The sequence below is a fragment of the Camelina sativa genome, chromosome 9, assembly GCF_030686135.1.
Source record: "Camelina sativa cultivar CO46 ecotype springtype chromosome 9, ASM3068613v1".
NCBI classification, from domain to species: domain Eukaryota; kingdom Viridiplantae; phylum Streptophyta; class Magnoliopsida; order Brassicales; family Brassicaceae; genus Camelina; species Camelina sativa.
In genome coordinates, this window is record NC_141888.1 from 2546037 (window position 1) to 2566520 (window position 20484).

General features: G+C 33.9%; 1 protein-coding gene and 1 pseudogene across 1 annotated transcript; one reads left to right on the plus strand and one right to left on the minus strand.

Moving 5' to 3' along the window:
- Positions 1 to 1913: 1913 nt before the first annotated feature.
- LOC104714931 (disease resistance protein RBA1-like) lies at positions 1914 to 5790 on the minus strand (annotated as a pseudogene).
- A 3021-nt stretch (positions 5791 to 8811) lies between these two features.
- On the plus strand, positions 8812 to 9709 carry LOC147937620 (uncharacterized). The gene is made up of 2 exons (XM_087465196.1): positions 8812 to 9200; positions 9361 to 9709. Exons 1-2 carry the CDS (start codon positions 8812 to 8814, stop codon positions 9707 to 9709), a joined length of 738 nt encoding a protein of 245 aa, XP_087321322.1.
- Positions 9710 to 20484: the final 10775 nt, after the last annotated feature.

Genomic DNA, 20484 nt, shown 5'->3' on the forward strand with positions numbered 1-20484 from the left:
CTCCATGCCACACACAATTGACTAACTCACATAATCAATCCAAACATGCAATCCACAACATCACAACAGAAACCTAGCGAACCCAAACCTAGAACCGTAAGGGCTCTGATACCAAAATGAAACGACCGACCCTTTTTTTTTTCTTTTTAATAATAAATACAACATAGAATTAAGCATCCCATACTACTTAATTAAACCACCCAAACCACAATTCCTCATTAAACCAATAACAACCAATATGCACAGGGGAAACATACCAAAAATACAGAACGATACATCATCAATACAATAACATTCCTATCCAATCTATCCAGCAACCTAACATAACTCTAACCAAGCTTCCAACATAAATAATATAACCAACATCACACAAACGAGACCCTAGATCATCCTCCTCCTCATCGCCATGATTCCACGCTACACATTTTGCCTTTACCTGCACCACAAACACAAATTGAGATGCATGAGTATTTGATAAACACTCAGTGAGGCAATCCTCCCATCTACTGGGCTATACACACAAGCAATAAGATCTCTACATGCCACAATAAACAATCAATAAAACAAACCAGGCATTATACAAGCACACAACAACCCATCGTAACTGAAAGAAGGGTGTCGACCGACACCACAAGGTGTCGATCGACACTGACAATCTAGTGTCGACCGACACCATACTGGTGTCGATCGACACCCTGCCCGACGCTCCCGAAAACCCTAGTTTGTGTCGACCGACACCTCCACATGGCATCGATCGACACTCGCCAAAGTCTCGAGCCGTCCTCGCGTTAGTGTCGAACGACACCCCAACTGGTGTCGACCGACACCGTCGCCGAGCAGCGATTTCCTTCGATCAAAAACTCCGAATCTCGCCTCCAATCTTCTCCAATCCGCTCCTTGCACTCCCAGATGCCAAACCCCAGCCACAACAGCGACGAAATACCTTAGAGAACTCAAAGAAACAACCACAGAAGCACCAAATCACATGAAATCTAGAGATCTTAGCTTAGATAAGCCATGGTCATGCACTCACCTCTTTCAAGAAGATTCTGACCAACAAGGACGAATTCCCTCACTCCTAGCAAGCTTCTAACACCTTCCCAGCCTTAGATCTCCCAAGAACAGCAAGGAATCTCTCAATCTCTTCCCAAAAGCTCAAGAACACTTTTCTCTCTTTCTTTTTCTCTAAAAGCGGCTAAATAACACCAAAAACACGACCCTAGGTCGTTTCCCCTCTTTTACACTCGATTTAGGGATTCCCTAAACCAACCACGCAAACCGGATAATTAAAATTGAACCGACCAAACCGGCCATAACTGGTGTCGATCGATGCCTCACGAGAAGGTGTCGATCGACACCCTTACCAAAATACCACAAATTTGGTTTGTGGGTGTTACATGAAGACTCTTAATCATCAACGTGAGGCAAGAGATTCATAGTCTTTTAAGGTTTTTGGTTAACTCTAGTGTGTCCTTTGCCTTCTAGTTCTTGCGATTTTGGTTTGTTCGGGCAAAAAGAAGGTTGATTTCTATGTGTAAAATCTACTATCAAGTTTTAGATCTCTTTATTTCCTTGTTTGGTTCCCCGTGTGTGGGGCTTAGTTTCCAAGAGCTTTAAGCCTTGTCGGTTTGTTTTCCCGGGGGTAAAGTTTCGTTGGCTTAGTTTCCGGAGGTTAAAGTCCTGCCGGCGTATCATGTATTCCACCTTTATTTCCCTTTAATATATATTTCAGATGACAAAAAAAAAAGAATTTTGGGAAGCATAATTAAAAATTTTCTTTCCAATGGTGGGTTCTAATATTGAGTTTCTTAATTTTTTGACAATCATTTCAACAAAGTGCAGCATCTTTTAAGGACATAACTGAGCTATACCATAACCACTTCCAGCGATCTGTCCTTTCCAGAAGCAGCGTTTCAATGGTGGTTCAAGGTTTGCAGTGCAGAGAAGAACAATTTCTGCCTTTGAATGACCACTGTCCTGACATTAGCTATGGCTTCACCAGCTAGCTGTGTTCCCTTGGCATGCGCCGCTTCCAGGTCTCCCGAGAATCTAGTCTTGAGCATTTTCTGTTCCATAGACAAAACAAAGTTATAATCTAAGAACAACAATAAGAGTACACATTTGCTTATGATCATGTACAACCTGCAACGTAGTAAACTTCAGTCAATACAAACTTATAGCTTTTTTGTTTTGTGGTAATCAAACAATAACACAAACTGAACCAAAGCTTTTCTGCTTCCTCTTAAACCAACAATAAAATGACAATTTCCACCAAAAATATGCATCATATCGGAAAAGAGGCGAGGCAAGTAAGAACCCTAAAATTTGAACAAACAACCCTAATCCCTTTAACTAATCGCAAATTCATACTACTAAACAGAGAAACTTACCCTCCGATTCCAATTGCTTCAACCTCAACCGAATGAATATCCTCCGATTGGCCTCTCAAATATCAAACCAATCAATCTCAGATTTGATTTAATATCCTCCGATTGGCCTCCCCAGATTCAATCTCCTCCCCTGCGGATCTAATCCGACCCCAATCTCCTCTGATTCCATAGCGTTTGATTCCTTCTCCTTCGTTTATTGGACTTTGATCGAGAGAGAAAGAGAGAGAGGGGAAAGAAAGAAAATATTCATCGTCCGGAAAAAAAATTTCTACTTCTATTTTTTTTCTGGCCAACGATGTAGTGACACGTATGGACTCTTAAACCATAAACGAGTATACTAAATTAGAGGCTCTCTTATATTTTTTTTCTATATCTGATTTATTTTTTCCCTCATTCTCCACTAAAACCCCTCTTAAAACCTCCCATTGGGGATAACCTAAGAGGCAACTCTACCCAACTCTTATTTGTTTTATCATTTTCGATTTATTTTTAATTCCAATTAAAATAAGAGGCTTGCTAAAAACCCTGCTAAATACACCAATGGACTTGCTCTAAGAACAGTTGTATTTTCACAAATCAAAAACCCGCACCCGAGTCATGGCTCGACATGACTCAAGAGAGCTTCTCAATCCATTCCTGACAATCCATGCATGAATGAGTCCAACAAAAGAAGAGGAACAAAAGAGGTAGAGAGAGACGCGTACTGGCAGACGATATAGAAACTATGTGAAATGTATCTATCTTTTTTTTTTATAAATAATGTTAAAGCTCTATCACACCTGAAATCAGGATCGAGTTCCACTCCCTACGAATATAGAGATTTGACTAATAAGCCGTCCAGTTGTGACCTAGTAATTGTTGAAAAAAAAAAAACAATGATACATGATAGATTACTATATTAAGAAAAGAAGATAGCTTTCCGTTTAGATCCAAAATTGAGATCTTCGAGACTATCTTTTTTGTCCATATACATAAGTATATTTGACCAAAACATTAAAAAACACTAATAATAGGTTTTTTTTTTGTCAAAGAATAATAATAATATTAGAATAAAACCCATTGATATTTTTATATTTTAAAAAAATAATATATGTTATTATAGGTTTTATATTGTTGTTTTTATTATATGTTTGAAAATATGTTTATGTATGTCGATTTGGTATAACTGATTATGATTGATTTACAATTTCGAGTTAATTTTTTTGAATATTGTTAAATCTTAGATATAAAAAAAGATGAAGAGGATGTTAGATACATTTTACATCTTCAGTATAGATAGTGATTTAATGTTAAATTTTCTGAAATGTTTGTAGAAGTGTCTTTTAACACATCATGATCTTGTTTGTGGCATTTTGTAATGTAGTCTCTGTCTCTAGATTTTTATGGATCTATCAACTAAGCAATTAATACTTTTTTAATCTATCTATTTATTTTTGTTGTAAGCTTTATGTTTTATTAACCACCTTTTGTATCTTACCATGCATGAAGTTGATGGCCTTGATCTACGTGTGGTAAACTGAACTATAATTTTTTTCTGTCGTTGTTTAACACATGTTACGCTTTGGCGTATCCTTAGTATAATGGTCATTAGCATTCTTCAGTAATTAGGTATACGGCTTATAATTAAAGCAAGCCTCAGTAAACGTCCGTGCATAAGAGAGTTAAATGACATGCATGGCCGGGATGATTTATTTTATTTTGCATAAATTAGACGAATTCTCTTTGGAAAAAAACTCTCTCGAATGTGTTTACAGGTTAAACACATAAAATTTTCACAAACCGCAGGAATGAACTGGTGTGAAAGTGTTGCACTGCTAGTAAAGGGCAAACGAGATGGACGACGTGCTATACTTATACCGTGACGAAATCGACAATCACGCCATCTTTGGTTAGATGGAAATGTATTAAATAAAAATCATATACACTAGTTTACTGGAATACTAAATGACAACTAAGGAGGGTGTCAATAGAATTGCAATTGTATAAAAGGTAAGTGTGCAAGTGATGTTGGAACTTTGATACGAAGTGACAACAGGGGAAAGTCTTTATGCAGCAAAGTCTTTTTCGACGCATCATCATATGTGACATATTCTACTAGCTTAACTAAATAAGCTTGACCACACTCGACATACAAAAGTATTAGAAAAATATCCCATAAAGTAATAATTTTATAGGATTTCACAAAGACACCACCAAACCAAAATAGCCACATACCCAAAACAGTGGCTCACAGGATTGATTATTCATCTTTATCACTATTACCGTTGGATCTCTCAAGTATGATGTCATCAGTGAATATATAAAACAAACTTAAAAAAGAAAAGAGAAATTTGTAACAAATTAAGAATTAATGATTTGTCGTCAAATAGATGTTTGTGGATATATGTATTCAAGAGAAAGATTGATAGTGGAAACAGAGAATTAATTGATTAATCTGAATTTGTCAAAAATAAATAAACATATATAGAAAATTAAAGTACCGTTTAATAAGTAAATAAATAAACACAACTAGAAAAGAGAGTCAATAATTCATACAAATTGCATAACATTGTCTAACGTCACAATTTTTGGTTGTGCTTCTCTTGAAACCAAGAAGTTCAAATTTGCAATTTTTTTTTCCCAAAATCTTTTGCTTCCTCGTCAAGTCTAGTTGCTGCTACAGCTCTCTCAACTGCCTTAACAACAAGATCCTTGACAAAATCGGCTTCAGAACAACCAAAAAAATATACTTTATTTCATATAAGAAGAAGAAGATTTAGGATTTAGTAAGAGTGAGTGTTGTAGGACCACGAAAATGTAGTTCCAACAAGTGTAAACTAGTACGTCTGGTCTCCCAACGACAAACCCATCTTCTCGGAGATACACTCCAAGGCTTCCTTCTATTTCTTGATCTGGTATCCACTTGAAACCTTTGCGAGCGTCCATAAGTTATCACCAAACTCTCTTGTTTGTTCTCTAACGTCTTCTGCCTTCACCTTGTAAAAGATTGTAACGATTTGGAGGTTTCTTTTATCAGCAAGTTTCTTCATCTTCACCAACTCATCCATACACCAGCTCGATTCGGTTTATCTCAAGGATGATTACGATTCTTAAATCCTCTGATTTAGTAAAATAGATGTTGGATACTATGAAAGAATACATATAGTACAAACCTGGTACAGAAGATGGCAAGCGCGATCCTCGACTCTTGGATACGAAGAAAGAGATTTTTCTTGTCTTTGCCTCTCTGTTCGTATTTTTCAACGAAGAATTTGATCTTGTTCCTTTCAAAAGCATCAACAAGGTGGCTCACGAAGCTGTAACGAAGTTGCTCTCCTCGGTAGTTCAAAAACACTTGATGCGGTTTTGAGTGGGAGAAAAGATTGTCATCGTTGGGAGATATATGTGAAATTAAGCACATGCGTTGTTGTTTTTTGAACATAAAAAAAATGAATCACTTTGTAACACACGGCGTCAGAAGAAGAAAAAAAAACGCTAAAATACGAACATAAAACTATTATTTGAAGATTACCTAGTTTGACACAAATATGAGGTATAATACGTAGATTAACACCCAAACTTAATTAGACCAAAATTAAACTAGAATGAACCAACATTTAAGTAAAAATACCAAAAACCTATATATATGTATATATGTGTGTGTGTTTGTAAAATTGTAGCTAAATTTTAAGGATTTTTCATATAACTACTATATAAGTCATATGTTATATTAATGATAATATTGTTTTTGTCACAAAATATTTTGCAAAATATGTTTTGACTTATCTATTTACTAATGGATATTTTTAATTACTATTTAGTAAATCTTTGAATGCATATTTTAAACATTTTTAAATACCAACCTTTTATGCTAAGATTTATGATTGGTTTGATTGAATATAACATGTATAATATACTAGTGAATTATAAGGTGAAAGCTAGACAAATAATAGGAAGCCCAAGCCCATTAATGTATCTCAAACCACAACTTACCCCAACTCGTTTTATTTCTATAAAATTATGCCAACTCACTCCATTTCCTTTTTACACAAATTTTTCCATAATTTACATTTTTTTCTTAAAAAGATGGCCAGTGAAGACGCCGAGTATAAGGTTAGGGAGATCACAACAACGAAGCTCGTGTGCAAAGGTTCACTGATGCTGTTGTTCTCAAAGACACCGATGGAGAACCCATCTTTTGAAGCAACATTGACCACTGAGAAGAAGGCAAGGAAGGCTAATGATAAGAAAGCAAAGCTCGATCTCGCAGAGACTGGCAAAAACGTCGCCAAGTTAGGGCCACCGTGGATCTCGGCTCTGGCTTCTGCGGCGAAAGTCTACTTTGAGCAGGTTGTTAGAGGCAAAAACAAGTGACAATGGAAGGAGAGAAGAAGTAATTCCCCCAAAAAAGCAGTCTTTTAACCTTAAGATGAATAAAGTTTGTGTCTTTTGAACTTTTTCTTAATTTTGGACCTTTGATCTTGCAATGACGGCTTAAAGGTTGGAACTTTAGCACTTTCTTAGCTTAAAAAGGACATCTTTTGTTTTGGTATGAGCATATTTCATCTATGAACTCATGTCTATCTTTAGATCTGAACATGTCGTTTATCTTTTAAAAAGTTTGGTCTATCAAGTTCCCATTTTTTTTTTATGTTTTATGATTCCTGAAACGTGTTTAAATCTTTGATTCTGAGTTTGAAAAGTTATTATGTTTCCTTTGCTATTTAGAGCTTGGTTTTGGTATTTTTTTAATTAAGAGGCTAAGTCGGTTGTAAGGGGATTTATAAATAGGTTCCTAAACATCAATAATAATTAGGTTTCAGTATTAATCTAATTGTCTAACAAGAGGCTTGGGTTAAAGGAAGTTTAAGCTTTTTACATTCTCTGTTTTCAAGCAAACTTACTAGATCCACGACAAAGGTTTAGGCTCGTAACATCATGTTATTGGGGTTAAAGCTGTATGTACTAAGGAGGAATACATACTAAGTAATTTAATTAACTGCAAAAAAAGAATTATTTAAGCATAAAGCTTGCCTATAAAGAGGGAACATTGTATTCATGTATTGTTTTTGACCATCATCTTGTAAATTGTTTCGTGTGCGTATGATAGCAACAAAGAGCCACTATGAGAGAAAACATGCATCCACCCAAGAAACCTGAAACATCTTTTCTCATGTTATAGTTTGAGAAGCAAAGCATGAAAGAGAAAAGTATACCTAAGAAAGTAAGGATTATACCTGTTATTGTTACTGTTCATTTGAATATAACTCAAACTAGAAAGAAATAGCTTTACGTTGTATTTTGATCAGTTTTTGATATAGGTAGAAATACTTGAACTTGGAAATGAAATTATTATTATATAAGAATACGAATGTCTGATCAAATATGTCTCGAATATCAAACAAAAATGAATATATGAAAAATCACAAAACAAAAAGGAAAGGAAGATATATTTTATAGTAAGGATGATATTTATGGTATTTTTACTAGTACTGTATTTCATATATAAATTTTTAATATTTTGTTTAGGGGTTTTATTCGATCAAAAAATTTATTTTCAATACATATTATCCATTATGGCATTATAGATCAATATTATTTCAGAAATCAAACCTCTTTTTTTGTTTTTTGTTTTTTTTTTCTGTTTTAAAATGGAACTCATGCAATTGAGTTGGAGTGCATGAATATTTTGGGCCTAACATCTCCAGAGAAACTCTTCTTATCTTGCTTATATCCATCTTCAAAGCAGGCTCAAGATCTGAGCTGCTAGCTAGAAGCTTTCAAATCGTTCTAATGAAGGAAAAACAGAGCAAAACTCTGCCCCAAACCTCCACAAACACTCATTCTCTTTTCTATTCCACAAAATCTCTCATTCTTGTTACTCTATTCTCTTGAATACTATTCTCAAAATCTTGGTTACTCATACTCTCATTCTGGTAATAAAGACTCTCGGTTACTAAGTCACAAATTATGATTACTATTTTATCGGCAACAAACCAAATATATACTCTATCGAAGCGTCTTAAAGATCGACTCGTACGAAGGCCTTCCACTGAGATACAGCTTCCACGTTATTCATACAATTTATCTGCGATTGAGTTAGCTTTTCAGTGGATGTGAGATCATCCCCATCCGAGCAACTGATCAAAATTTATCCCCGATTTAGTGGGCATATATCAATTTGACGCGACTGAGATGAAGGAGCCGTTTTGAAGTCGCCATTGAAGCCATAGCTACTCGTTTGGCAATATCAAGGCGTTTTTGAAGCCCTTACTTGAAGCACATGAAGTAGAGAAAAAGCAGCTCGTGTGGGGTAATCAAGTAGGTGCCCAAAAGTGTTCCAATACTCTCAAGCTACAAAGTAAGTTATAAAGAAGCTACAAGCTACAAGCTGAGAAGGAGGTGTTTTTGGAGACTATCTGCATCGAGTAAGGGTTCATCTATGTGGAAACAATTACTCAAGCTTAGAGAGACTGCTAAACCGTTCCTCTCTTGCAAAATTGGTGATGGGAAATCATGCTCATTCTGGTTTGATAGCTGGACACCACCATTTGGAGACTTGTTCACTTATCTGGGAAAGGATGAACATCAGAGACTTGGTCTACCTTTAGACTCCACAGTGGCAAAGGCTCATTCAGGCGAAGGTTGGATTTTTAGAGGAGCCCGTAGTGACAATGCGGAACTTCTATTTATCCATCTCGCGGGAATTACACTTTCAGAAGGAACTAAGGACACCTATCAATGGGCTCGACCACATGGTGATCCACATCCAAGGTTTAGCTTCGCCGATACATGGGAGTTATTGAAGCCTCCACTACCATTGGTGCCCTGGTTTAAGCAAGTCTGGTTCAAAGGCTCCATCCCGAAGCACTCTTTCACTATGTGGCTCTGTTGTCTTGATAGACTCCCAACCCTTTCAAGACTCAGAAACTGGGGTACGCGCGGTTGAAGACGATACCTGCTTCCTTTGTGAGATCTATTTTGAAACTAGGGATCACCTCTTCTTACGCTGCCCTTATGCGCGTGATCTATGGAGATGGTGTTTTCAAAAGCTTCAACTTCCTTTCATGGGTTTCACTACCTGGGATCTTTTCCTTAACTGGCTAAGCTCCGCCAACAACGATCCGAAAATGGCCCTCCTCAAATTACTGGTAGCCCAGACAGTGGTGTACACTCTTTGGCATGAGAGAAACTCCCGAATTTTCACAGGTAACCGTACTCCGGTTGAAGCTCTCTTCCCCAAGCTAGATAGAAGGATCCGCAACACCTGCCTAAAGATCATCTTCATCACGTATTGGTGCTTATATGAAGTGTATGGTGCTGTGGTGAAGAAGCTCTAAATACAGTACAAAAGAAGCATAGCAAAACGTTTGGTGCTTGAAGTGAAGAGCAAAGCAAAACGTTTGGTGTTTATGTGAAAAGCAGAGCGTAACGTTTGGCGCTTATGGGAAGTAAAGAAGCACGTATGAGCTTTTTTAAAGAAGTGAATTTCAAGTTTGAATTTATTTTAAATTTATATTAATTCTAAAATATTTTTTAAAACTCAGTTTTAAGTACCTTTTTATGGCATTATGTCTTTTTGTCTAGTTTAAAAATCAAATTCATATCTTTTTTTGATTAAAAATCCATTTTCTTAATTTGGATTTATTTTGTTACATTAATATTTTACTATACTATTTTAAATCCACATTGTTATTAAATAATCAGAAATCAATTTTTGAAGTTTTTAACCTTACATATACATTAATTACTTAGTTGGTTTTTTAGTATTTATATACATAAATTTTGTAATATATGTTGATATGGAAACCAATTTATTGAAACAGGATTGATGATTAAATTAAATAATAATAATAATAATTTTGAAAATTTTAAGAAGTGTAATATACTTTTCTGAAAATTTAAAGATATTAGTCAAATAATGTAATTAACGTCTATTTACAAGTTGCACAATGTCTTGTGAAATAATGTCTTTTTTAAGAAATAAACTACACTTGTCATATAATAATGTCTTTATGTAACATCAAGAGATAAATTTTTTTTTTGCTCCACAAAAATATCGACTGGGTCGTATATATATATATATATATATATATATATATATATATATTAAATCTATAACTATTTAAAACTATATATATTTGAAAAAAATGAAAACTATAACTATGTATACAATTGTTCATTATTAAGTCATAACACTTGAATAGCTTCCTTATTCTGTTGTATCTTATATAATAAGAGAAGGTTTCTTCTAAACTTTGTTTGAGGCGATGACATCTGGCGCTTTATATTGTTGACATTTGTCTATTGCTAATTAAATATGGCCACAATTATCAACTTAATCTTTTGGTAATTAAAAAATTTGCCTTAACAAGCAAACAAATGGGATCTGAACATGCAGCCCATGTGTTTCTCTTCCTCCTATACGGTATTTAAATTCAAGCTCGAATTTAGTTTTAGTTTTACATTCTGATTTTGAAAACGTAACCTCTTGCCATCAAAGTAAATTAAGTCATTTGATAATTGCTTTCTTATTTATTTGCAATTAATTATTAGTAATATGTTTTCCATAAAATTATAATCCAATAGAATTTAATTTCTGATTACTTTTATTATATTATAATCTCTCTCCCTCAATCTACTGGGAATCAACACCCCCACCCTACACACTAACTACGCTTTTAAAAATGTTACAACCTAAAAAAATTGCTCTCTACTCTACTCTAGAGTTACTCTCTAACAATGACCACCAGTAAAAATAGGATTGTTTTTGGAAAGCTCCATACTTTAGAAGAAACAATCTCTTACTCAGCTTTAAATGTCTCTTTTAGACGAAAATGTAAATCAACGACCTAATCCACACCACACCTATCTCACATACTGTATATTAAAAACTTCCTCTCTAACTAATTTTTTACTTACTTTCAGACATGCAAGTCGCCTATCTAAGTTCAACAATTTGTTGATTCGGGGAAAGCAGTGTCTCTCTTTGGGAAAAACTTGCCATTGAAACACATGCCAAACTTCTTACACTCTGGGCAGACTATTTATATTTGAATGCAACATCGTCAACCCAATGGTTTTTGAACTCCAACAATTCCGCAAAAGATATTATATTTCATATACACCTGGTTAATTCTGTATTTGTTTTTTCTCCATTCTCCAACATGTAATATATATTGCTTCCAATTAAATCAGTTTTTGTCTTACTTTCCATATCAGTTTTTCCCAATATTTGTACAATAATCTTCTTAAAATGAACAACAATCTTATAGTCTTTAATATTTTCCCCAGTAACTATTTCAAGGCAAGTCATGTCCCTTCAATTTTAGTTGGCAAAATTTATTAAAACCCAAAAGATTTGTACATGATTGAACAAATAGAGACTTACGTCAAATAACAAGGATGGAGGCCAGGTAATATGACCAATTTATATTTTATTTTTACTACTATTACTTAAAAAATCGTCTTGATATTTTAAGGAACATTTGTTTTTGGTGTAAAGCGAATGTGGTTGAAGTTGTGTATTGCGCAATAGGTGGCACTACATTTCATGCACTAACTGTAATTTGAAAATGAAAAACTCTGATTTGACCTTGACACGTCACACTTTCTCTCCATCCGAAGCTGTGGGAATACTCTGGTGTGTTGTTTTCAATGAGTCCGGAGTGTGGCAATCCGTTGTTTCATAGTTCTTTTCATATATTTTTTATTTTATTTTGTGTACTAACTATTTGAATGTACTATTCAAACTAAAATTGCCAACCCAAGTCACTTTTTTATTTTTAGGCCAACTTAGATGAATTGGACGACGAGGTGGCTTGCCTCATCAAAGACTTAATAGGGAAGACATTCTATTCCAATGTCAAAGAGTCTACATACAATTTCACAGCTCTATGTACCAGAGTTTCACTGTCAGTCTGTCACATCTATCAAAGACGATCAACACCACTTACCCTTAGAACTTGAGACACACATGTGGAAAAAATTTCAACAAGGAATCATAAACCATTTACGCTTGAATTTTAACATTTTCAATTTTACATTTTTCCCTTTGTTATTTTAACAGATAATTACTGATGATGTAAACCAAAGCTTAAAACTAAGGTTGAAGTTTCTCCAAGATTTGCAAGGGATAAAGGCATTGATTGGGGTTTTAACATTACTGGTCTATTGTTGACAGGAAATACAACAACAAAAGTAAAACAACTTCTGATGTTGGGAGAAACCAGCAAGAAAAGAGAATAAAATCACTTGTCGTTTCATCTGCAAAGTAAAGATAAATACAAGCCACATAAAAAGTAGACAGTACAAATTTCAAATTTCACCGTATATATATTACAAATTGGTAGCATCCCAAAACAACACATTCTAATTGTAAAACAGAGAGATATTTTAATCTTTTATACATTTTGTTATTTAATAAATTAAACAAGACTAATAAATTAAATTATACATCAAAGTTTGTTTTTAGTAATGGAGTGTCGGTTGGGGTTGGGTATGGATAAATTATTATTTATGCTATGGATTGTTCAAATCTCCTTGTGATGATGATGTCAAATATCGACAATTACCCGATCTTTCATCAGAATTGAATGATTTTAGGTTTTTAGAAATTGATATGTTAAATTTGTATTAGACATATCTTTTAAGGATAATATATGTACCAAGTGAAATTTACAAGAACAGGAGGTTTTTATTTTTCTCACTTAAGCTTGTGGGTAACTATCTTTTGAAGAGAGAAAAAGTCTTTTTCAATAATTTAATATATGAAGTTTGATTGTAAAATAAAAGTAAAAATAAATCCGTGCATTGCACGGAATAACCTCTAGTATATAATAAACTTCTTGAGTCTTTCTTTCATACACAACAGCAAAGAAAGATTTCAAAACAAGGAATCTAGAAAGAGGAAGATGAAGTTCGGTAAAGAATTGTCGTCACAAATGGTACCAGAGTGGCAACAAGCTTACATAAGCTACGATTATCTCAAAACCCTTCTCAAAGAAATCATCAAACCAAAACAACAAACCAATCCGCCTCCTCCTCCACATCATGCGGTCTCCGGTGAAGGACTTAGTCAGAAAAATGACTCTATACCGAGCATTTTGGCGGTCTTGTCCAAACACTGGGAAAGAAAAGACAAAGCTCCGGCCAATCCAACTATGCTTCAGAAACTGACATCGAGGAAGGTACTCTTAAGATTCTGATTCAAAGCTAAGTAGTAATGAGTTAATTGGTCTATATATTTTTTTCATGTATTATTGTAATATTGTTTAAACCTATAACCTTCTAAACATTTGTGTGATTCTAGCTTCAATGTTCCCTAGCCCATTCTTTTCTTCTTCATAATCTAGTAGCCTTTTGCCATATACGAACTAAAAAACTGATTCTAACTGTTTCCACCTTAACATTAATTATGCGTCTATCTATGTATCTTCTAAAATGCAATAGAAAGATCCATTTAACGTAACAAGGCAGTGATAATTGTTGATTCAATCCCAAATTATAGAATATTAACTTATTAGCCAGTTTAATTCTAGCTTCTCTCTGTTTAATTATCCTTATATTGATCTTCTATAGCTCTTCCTTTGTCATATATAGGTTATGAGACTAATGGAGAATGTTGAAGCTACATTCATAAAGCATTTCACCAATGGTAACAGAACAAAAGGAAATGAACATCTTGCGACCAAAACCTAAAAGAGAGCTAGAGACACCGACTAACATTTCCCACATGTATAATCCTTAATTTCTTAGGTATACTTTTCTCTCTTTCATGCGTTGCTTCTCAATTTATAACATGAGAAATGATGTTGAGGTTTCTTGGATGGATGCATGTTTTCTCTCATAGTGGCTCTTTGTTGCTATCATACGCACACGAAACATTTTACAAGATGATGGCCAAAAACAATAATACATGGATACAATGTTCCCTCTTTATAGGTAAGCCTTATGCTTTGGTCATTCTTTTAGGCAGTTAAATTACTTACTATGTGTTCTTCCTTGGATTGAATACACCCCCCTAAAAGATTTTAACATTCATTCAATTCAACAAACTTTGACATATTCGTTCTGTAAATATTTATGTCACATTCATTCTACTCGAAAAAAATAAAATAAATAAAGAAACCAGAGGAACGAAAATGAAATTTGGAAAAGAATTTTCCTCACAGATGGTATCAGAGTGGCAACAAGCTTACGTGGACTACAAGTATCTCAAAACCCTCGTCAAAGATATCAGCCGTTTCAAACGCAAAACCAATCGATCAGATGAGCCCTTCTTTAACAGTGGTCGAGATTGATGATGGAATAACGACGCCGCCAAAACACATCTAGTAAGCGAAATATAAAATATTTATTAATGTTAATTAATAAACCCAAAAGATGATAATCTAAAAACCCCTAAACAAAATATTAAAAATTTATATATGAAATACAGCACTAGTAAAAATACCATAAATATCATCCTTACTATAAAATATATCTTCTTTTCTTTTTTGTTTTGTGATTTTTCATATATTCATTTTTGTTTGATATTCGAGACATATTTGATCAGACATTCGTATTCTTATATAACAATAATTTCATTTCCAAGTTCAAGTATTTCTACCTATATCAAAAACTGATCAAAATACAACGTATTTTGACATTCTATTCCAATGTCAAAGAGTCTACATACAATTTCACAGCTCTATGTACCAGAGTTTCACTGTCAGTCTGTCACATCTATCAAAGACGATCAACACCACTTACCCTTAGAACTTGAGACACACATGTGGAAAAAATTTCAACAAGGAATCATAAACCATTTACGCTTGAATTTTAACATTTTCAATTTTACATTTTTCCCTTTGTTATTTTAACAGATAATTACTGATGATGTAAACCAAAGCTTAAAACTAAGGTTGAAGTTTCTCCAAGATTTGCAAGGGATAAAGGCATTGATTGGGGTTTTAACATTACTGGTCTATTGTTGACAGGAAATACAACAACAAAAGTAAAACAACTTCTGATGTTGGGAGAAACCAGCAAGAAAAGAGAATAAAATCACTTGTCGTTTCATCTGCAAAGTAAAGATAAATACAAGCCACATAAAAAGTAGACAGTACAAATTTCAAATTTCACCGTATATATATTACAAATTGGTAGCATCCCAAAACAACACATTCTAATTGTAAAACAGAGAGATATTTTAATCTTTTATACATTTTGTTATTTAATAAATTAAACAAGACTAATAAATTAAATTATACATCAAGGTTTGTTTTTAGTAATGGAGTGTCGGTTGGGGTTGGGTATGGATAAATTATTATTTATGCTATGGATTGTTCAAATCTCCTTGTGATGATGATGTCAAATATCGACAATTACCCGATCTTTCATCAGAATTGAATGATTTTAGGTTTTTAGAAATTGATATGTTAAATTTGTATTAGACATATCTTTTAAGGATAATATATGTACCAAGTGAAATTTACAAGAACAGGAGGTTTTTATTTTTCTCACTTAAGCTTGTGGGTAACTATCTTTTGAAGAGAGAAAAAGTCTTTTTCAATAATTTAATATATGAAGTTTGATTGTAAAATAAAAGTAAAAATAAATCCGTGCATTGCACGGAATAACCTCTAGTATATAATAAACTTCTTGAGTCTTTCTTTCATACACAACAGCAAAGAAAGATTTCAAAACAAGGAATCTAGAAAGAGGAAGATGAAGTTCGGTAAAGAATTGTCGTCACAAATGGTACCAGAGTGGCAACAAGCTTACATAAGCTACGATTATCTCAAAACCCTTCTCAAAGAAATCATCAAACCAAAACAACAAACCAATCCGCCTCCTCCTCCACATCATGCGGTCTCCGGTGAAGGACTTAGTCAGAAAAATGACTCTATACCGAGCATTTTGGCGGTCTTGTCCAAACACTGGGAAAGAAAAGACAAAGCTCCGGCCAATCCAACTATGCTTCAGAAACTGACATCGAGGAAGGTACTCTTAAGATTCTGATTCAAAGCTAAGTAGTAATGAGTTAATTGGTCTATATATTTTTTTCATGTATTATTGTAATATTGTTTAAACCTATAACCTTCTAAACATTTGTGTGATTCTAGCTTCAATGTTCCCTAGCCCATTCTTTTCTTCTTCATAATCTAGTAGCCTTTTGCCATATACGAACTAAAAAACTGATTCTAACTGTTTCCACCTTAACATTAATTATGCGTCTATCTATGTATCTTCTAAAATGCAATAGAAAGATCCATTTAACGTAACAAGGCAGTGATAATTGTTGATTCAATCCCAAATTATAGAATATTAACTTATTAGCCAGTTTAATTCTAGCTTCTCTCTGTTTAATTATCCTTATATTGATCTTCTATAGCTCTTCCTTTGTCATATATAGGTTATGAGACTAATGGAGAATGTTGAAGCTACATTCATAAAGCATTTCACCAATGGTAACAGAACAAAAGGAAATGAACATCTTGCGACCAAAACCTAAAAGAGAGCTAGAGACACCGACTAACATTTCCCACATGTATAATCCTTAATTTCTTAGGTATACTTTTCTCTCTTTCATGCGTTGCTTCTCAATTTATAACATGAGAAATGATGTTGAGGTTTCTTGGATGGATGCATGTTTTCTCTCATAGTGGCTCTTTGTTGCTATCATACGCACACGAAACATTTTACAAGATGATGGCCAAAAACAATAATACATGGATACAATGTTCCCTCTTTATAGGTAAGCCTTATGCTTTGGTCATTCTTTTAGGCAGTTAAATTACTTACTATGTGTTCTTCCTTGGATTGAATACACCCCCCTAAAAGATTTTAACATTCATTCAATTCAACAAACTTTGACATATTCGTTCTGTAAATATTTATGTCACATTCATTCTACTCGAAAAAAATAAAATAAATAAAGAAACCAGAGGAACGAAAATGAAATTTGGAAAAGAATTTTCCTCACAGATGGTATCAGAGTGGCAACAAGCTTACGTGGACTACAAGTATCTCAAAACCCTCGTCAAAGATATCAGCCGTTTCAAACGCAAAACCAATCGATCAGATGAGCCCTTCTTTAACAGTGGTCGAGATTGATGATGGAATAACGACGCCGCCAAAACACATCTAGTAAGCGAAATATAAAATATTTATTAATGTTAATTAATAAACCCAAAAGATGATAATCTAAAAACCCCTAAACAAAATATTAAAAATTTATATATGAAATACAGCACTAGTAAAAATACCATAAATATCATCCTTACTATAAAATATATCTTCTTTTCTTTTTTGTTTTGTGATTTTTCATATATTCATTTTTGTTTGATATTCGAGACATATTTGATCAGACATTCGTATTCTTATATAACAATAATTTCATTTCCAAGTTCAAGTATTTCTACCTATATCAAAAACTGATCAAAATACAACGTAAAGCTATTTCTTTCTAGTTTGAGTTATATTCAAATGAACAGTAACAATAACAGGTATAATCCTTACTTTCTTAGGTATACTTTTCTCTCTTTCATGCTTTGCTTCTCAAATTATAACATGAGAAAAGATGTTTCAGGTTTCTTGGGTGGATGCATGTTTTCTCTCATAGTGGCTCTTTGTTGCTATCATACGCACACGAAACAATTTACAAGATGATGGTCAAAAACAATACATGAATACAATGTTCCCTCTTTATAGGCAAGCTTTATGCTTAAATAATTCTTTTTTTGCAGTTAATTAAATTACTTAGTATGTATTCCTCCTTAGTACATACAGCTTTAAAAGTTATCTTTATCCATCCTGATCTTTTATAAATCTAATATGACTATGACTATGACGTTTAGATTTAAGCATAAATTAACCGCGGCTAACCCAATACATACATAGGAAAATTGCAGCATATGCATGGCTAGAGATTTTTTAACTATGGCCTATCCATTTGGAAATAGGTTACCAACCATATCCAGATATAACCCCAATAACATGATGTTACGAGCCTAAACCTTTGTCATGGATCTAGTAAGTTTGCTTGAAAACAGAGAATGTAAAAAGCTTAAACTTCCTTTAACCCAAGCCTCTTGTTAGACAATTAGATTAATATTGAAAACTAATTATTATTGATGTTTAGGAACCTATTTATAAATCCCCTTACAACCGACTTAGCCTCTTAATTAAAAAAATACCAAAACCAAGCTCTAAATAGCAAAGGAAACATAATAACTTACAGAACTAGGAGCTTCTCAGTCTTTCGTCCTTCTTCGGTGATACGTATTGCCAAATTGATCCAACCCCATATGTAGTTATTTTGCATAATACCAATGGGAATGGTAACATATCTTATATGAAACCAAGTAACCAGATTATATGAATTTGATCATCATATGATGAGAGTTCCGATGTGATACTTGCATCTATTCTTTACCTGAATAATAGTTCCAATGATATAACATATAATTTACGTGATCGAATATATCAAAACTGCACGAGATCCTAGTTTCAACTCCATATAGATTGGATCGGGGCTAGCAAGCGGGTAGACCTGTCCAGGACAAGACTAGACCATAACATCCTAGAAAAAAAAAGTTAAAAAATATTTCAAGAGGAAGTAGGAAAAACGTTTTGCTCAGATTTGCGTGGATGCAAACGGTGTTAGATTTCAAATTCGAGTCCATGAACACGCAAACAGTGGTCGCTGTCGTGCCAAGTCTTGAGATCATTCGAAGTGGATTATGGATTTTTTCCAGGTTACTACGTACTACGCTTTAAATTACTCTCTCTCTCTCTCTCTCTCTCTTTTTTTTTAAATTTCTTTTTACTATATTTCGAGACTTTTTTGTCGAGTTTTAATAAGATTAATCTTGGTTTGGTTTTGGTTCGTTAAAACAGATTAGAAACCGAACATTTAAAAAATGTTGGTAAGTACAGAGCTTTCAAGACGATTTCATAACCATTCAACTACGAAGTGGCCAGTAATTGTTTGTTGAATAGATCGTAGCCGTCCTTGCTTGCCCTTAGATGGTAATCTAATCTGCTGTAGTAGCTGATAATGATATTATCCCATACGAAAAGGACATTAGTCAATTTACAATCAAATCTAGATTAGTGACAAATCTCGCAAACTGGTCAACATGTTCTGATTCTGAAAGATATATAGGTTCGGAACTATGGATTTTATTATCGAAACATATAATATAAATATAAGGTTTCATGTCACATGTTCCAAATCAAAGTTGATTGATGGCTATGGTTGCATTCAATTTAAACTAAAAATCGCTTGAGAACTAGATCTGTCAACAAGTGACCCATGAGAAATAGTAAACCATCTGGAGAGTTGTAATTTAGCATTTAGCATTAATGATGCATGCAACTAACCAATATTATCCAAAAACTCCAACTTTTCTTAGTAAAATTCTAAATTCTGTCATCTGTAAGACACTTAAATATTCAATATTGACATTTTTTTTTCTTAGTTTTGAATACAATTATTTTACTTATTATACCATTTTTTAAATAATTTGATTCGGTGAGTCTTTTGAAATTTACCGAACACTATAATGCTGGAGGAAAGAGCCTGTCATGCACACCGCTAATCAAGAACTATGAACGGTTGATATCATTCACAAATAAAAAATCCGTACCCGAGTCATGGCTTGAGCCGGCTCACGAGAGTCTTTCAATCAATTCCCGACATTTTTTTTTTCTAGAAGCAGCCAAAATTGTTATCTCCCATCAACATAGTGAAGCCTAGCACTTAAAAAAATTGCATACAAAACTGTAAAGAAAACAAACTAAAATAAAAGGAGAACTCAATTTAATAAACAAAATGCATGAATGAGTCCAACGTAGACATGCATAAAAATATAGGAAAAAAACAAACAAGATATTGGGGGTGGAATCTCCCTCTCACATAAGGCCCAGCCGACGAGCACGAAAGCAGCACAGATTCCAGCACAACTTGAATTGATCGGCAACCGGCCTATTTCCAGCATCAACGAATTATTCTGTGGGATGATGGGACACCTCGACGAGCAGGAGCAACTAACCAACATTCGCTTGGACGCACGAACTGCAGCACAGGCCAGTTCTCAGGAAGAGACTAACCACCTTCATGCAGCTT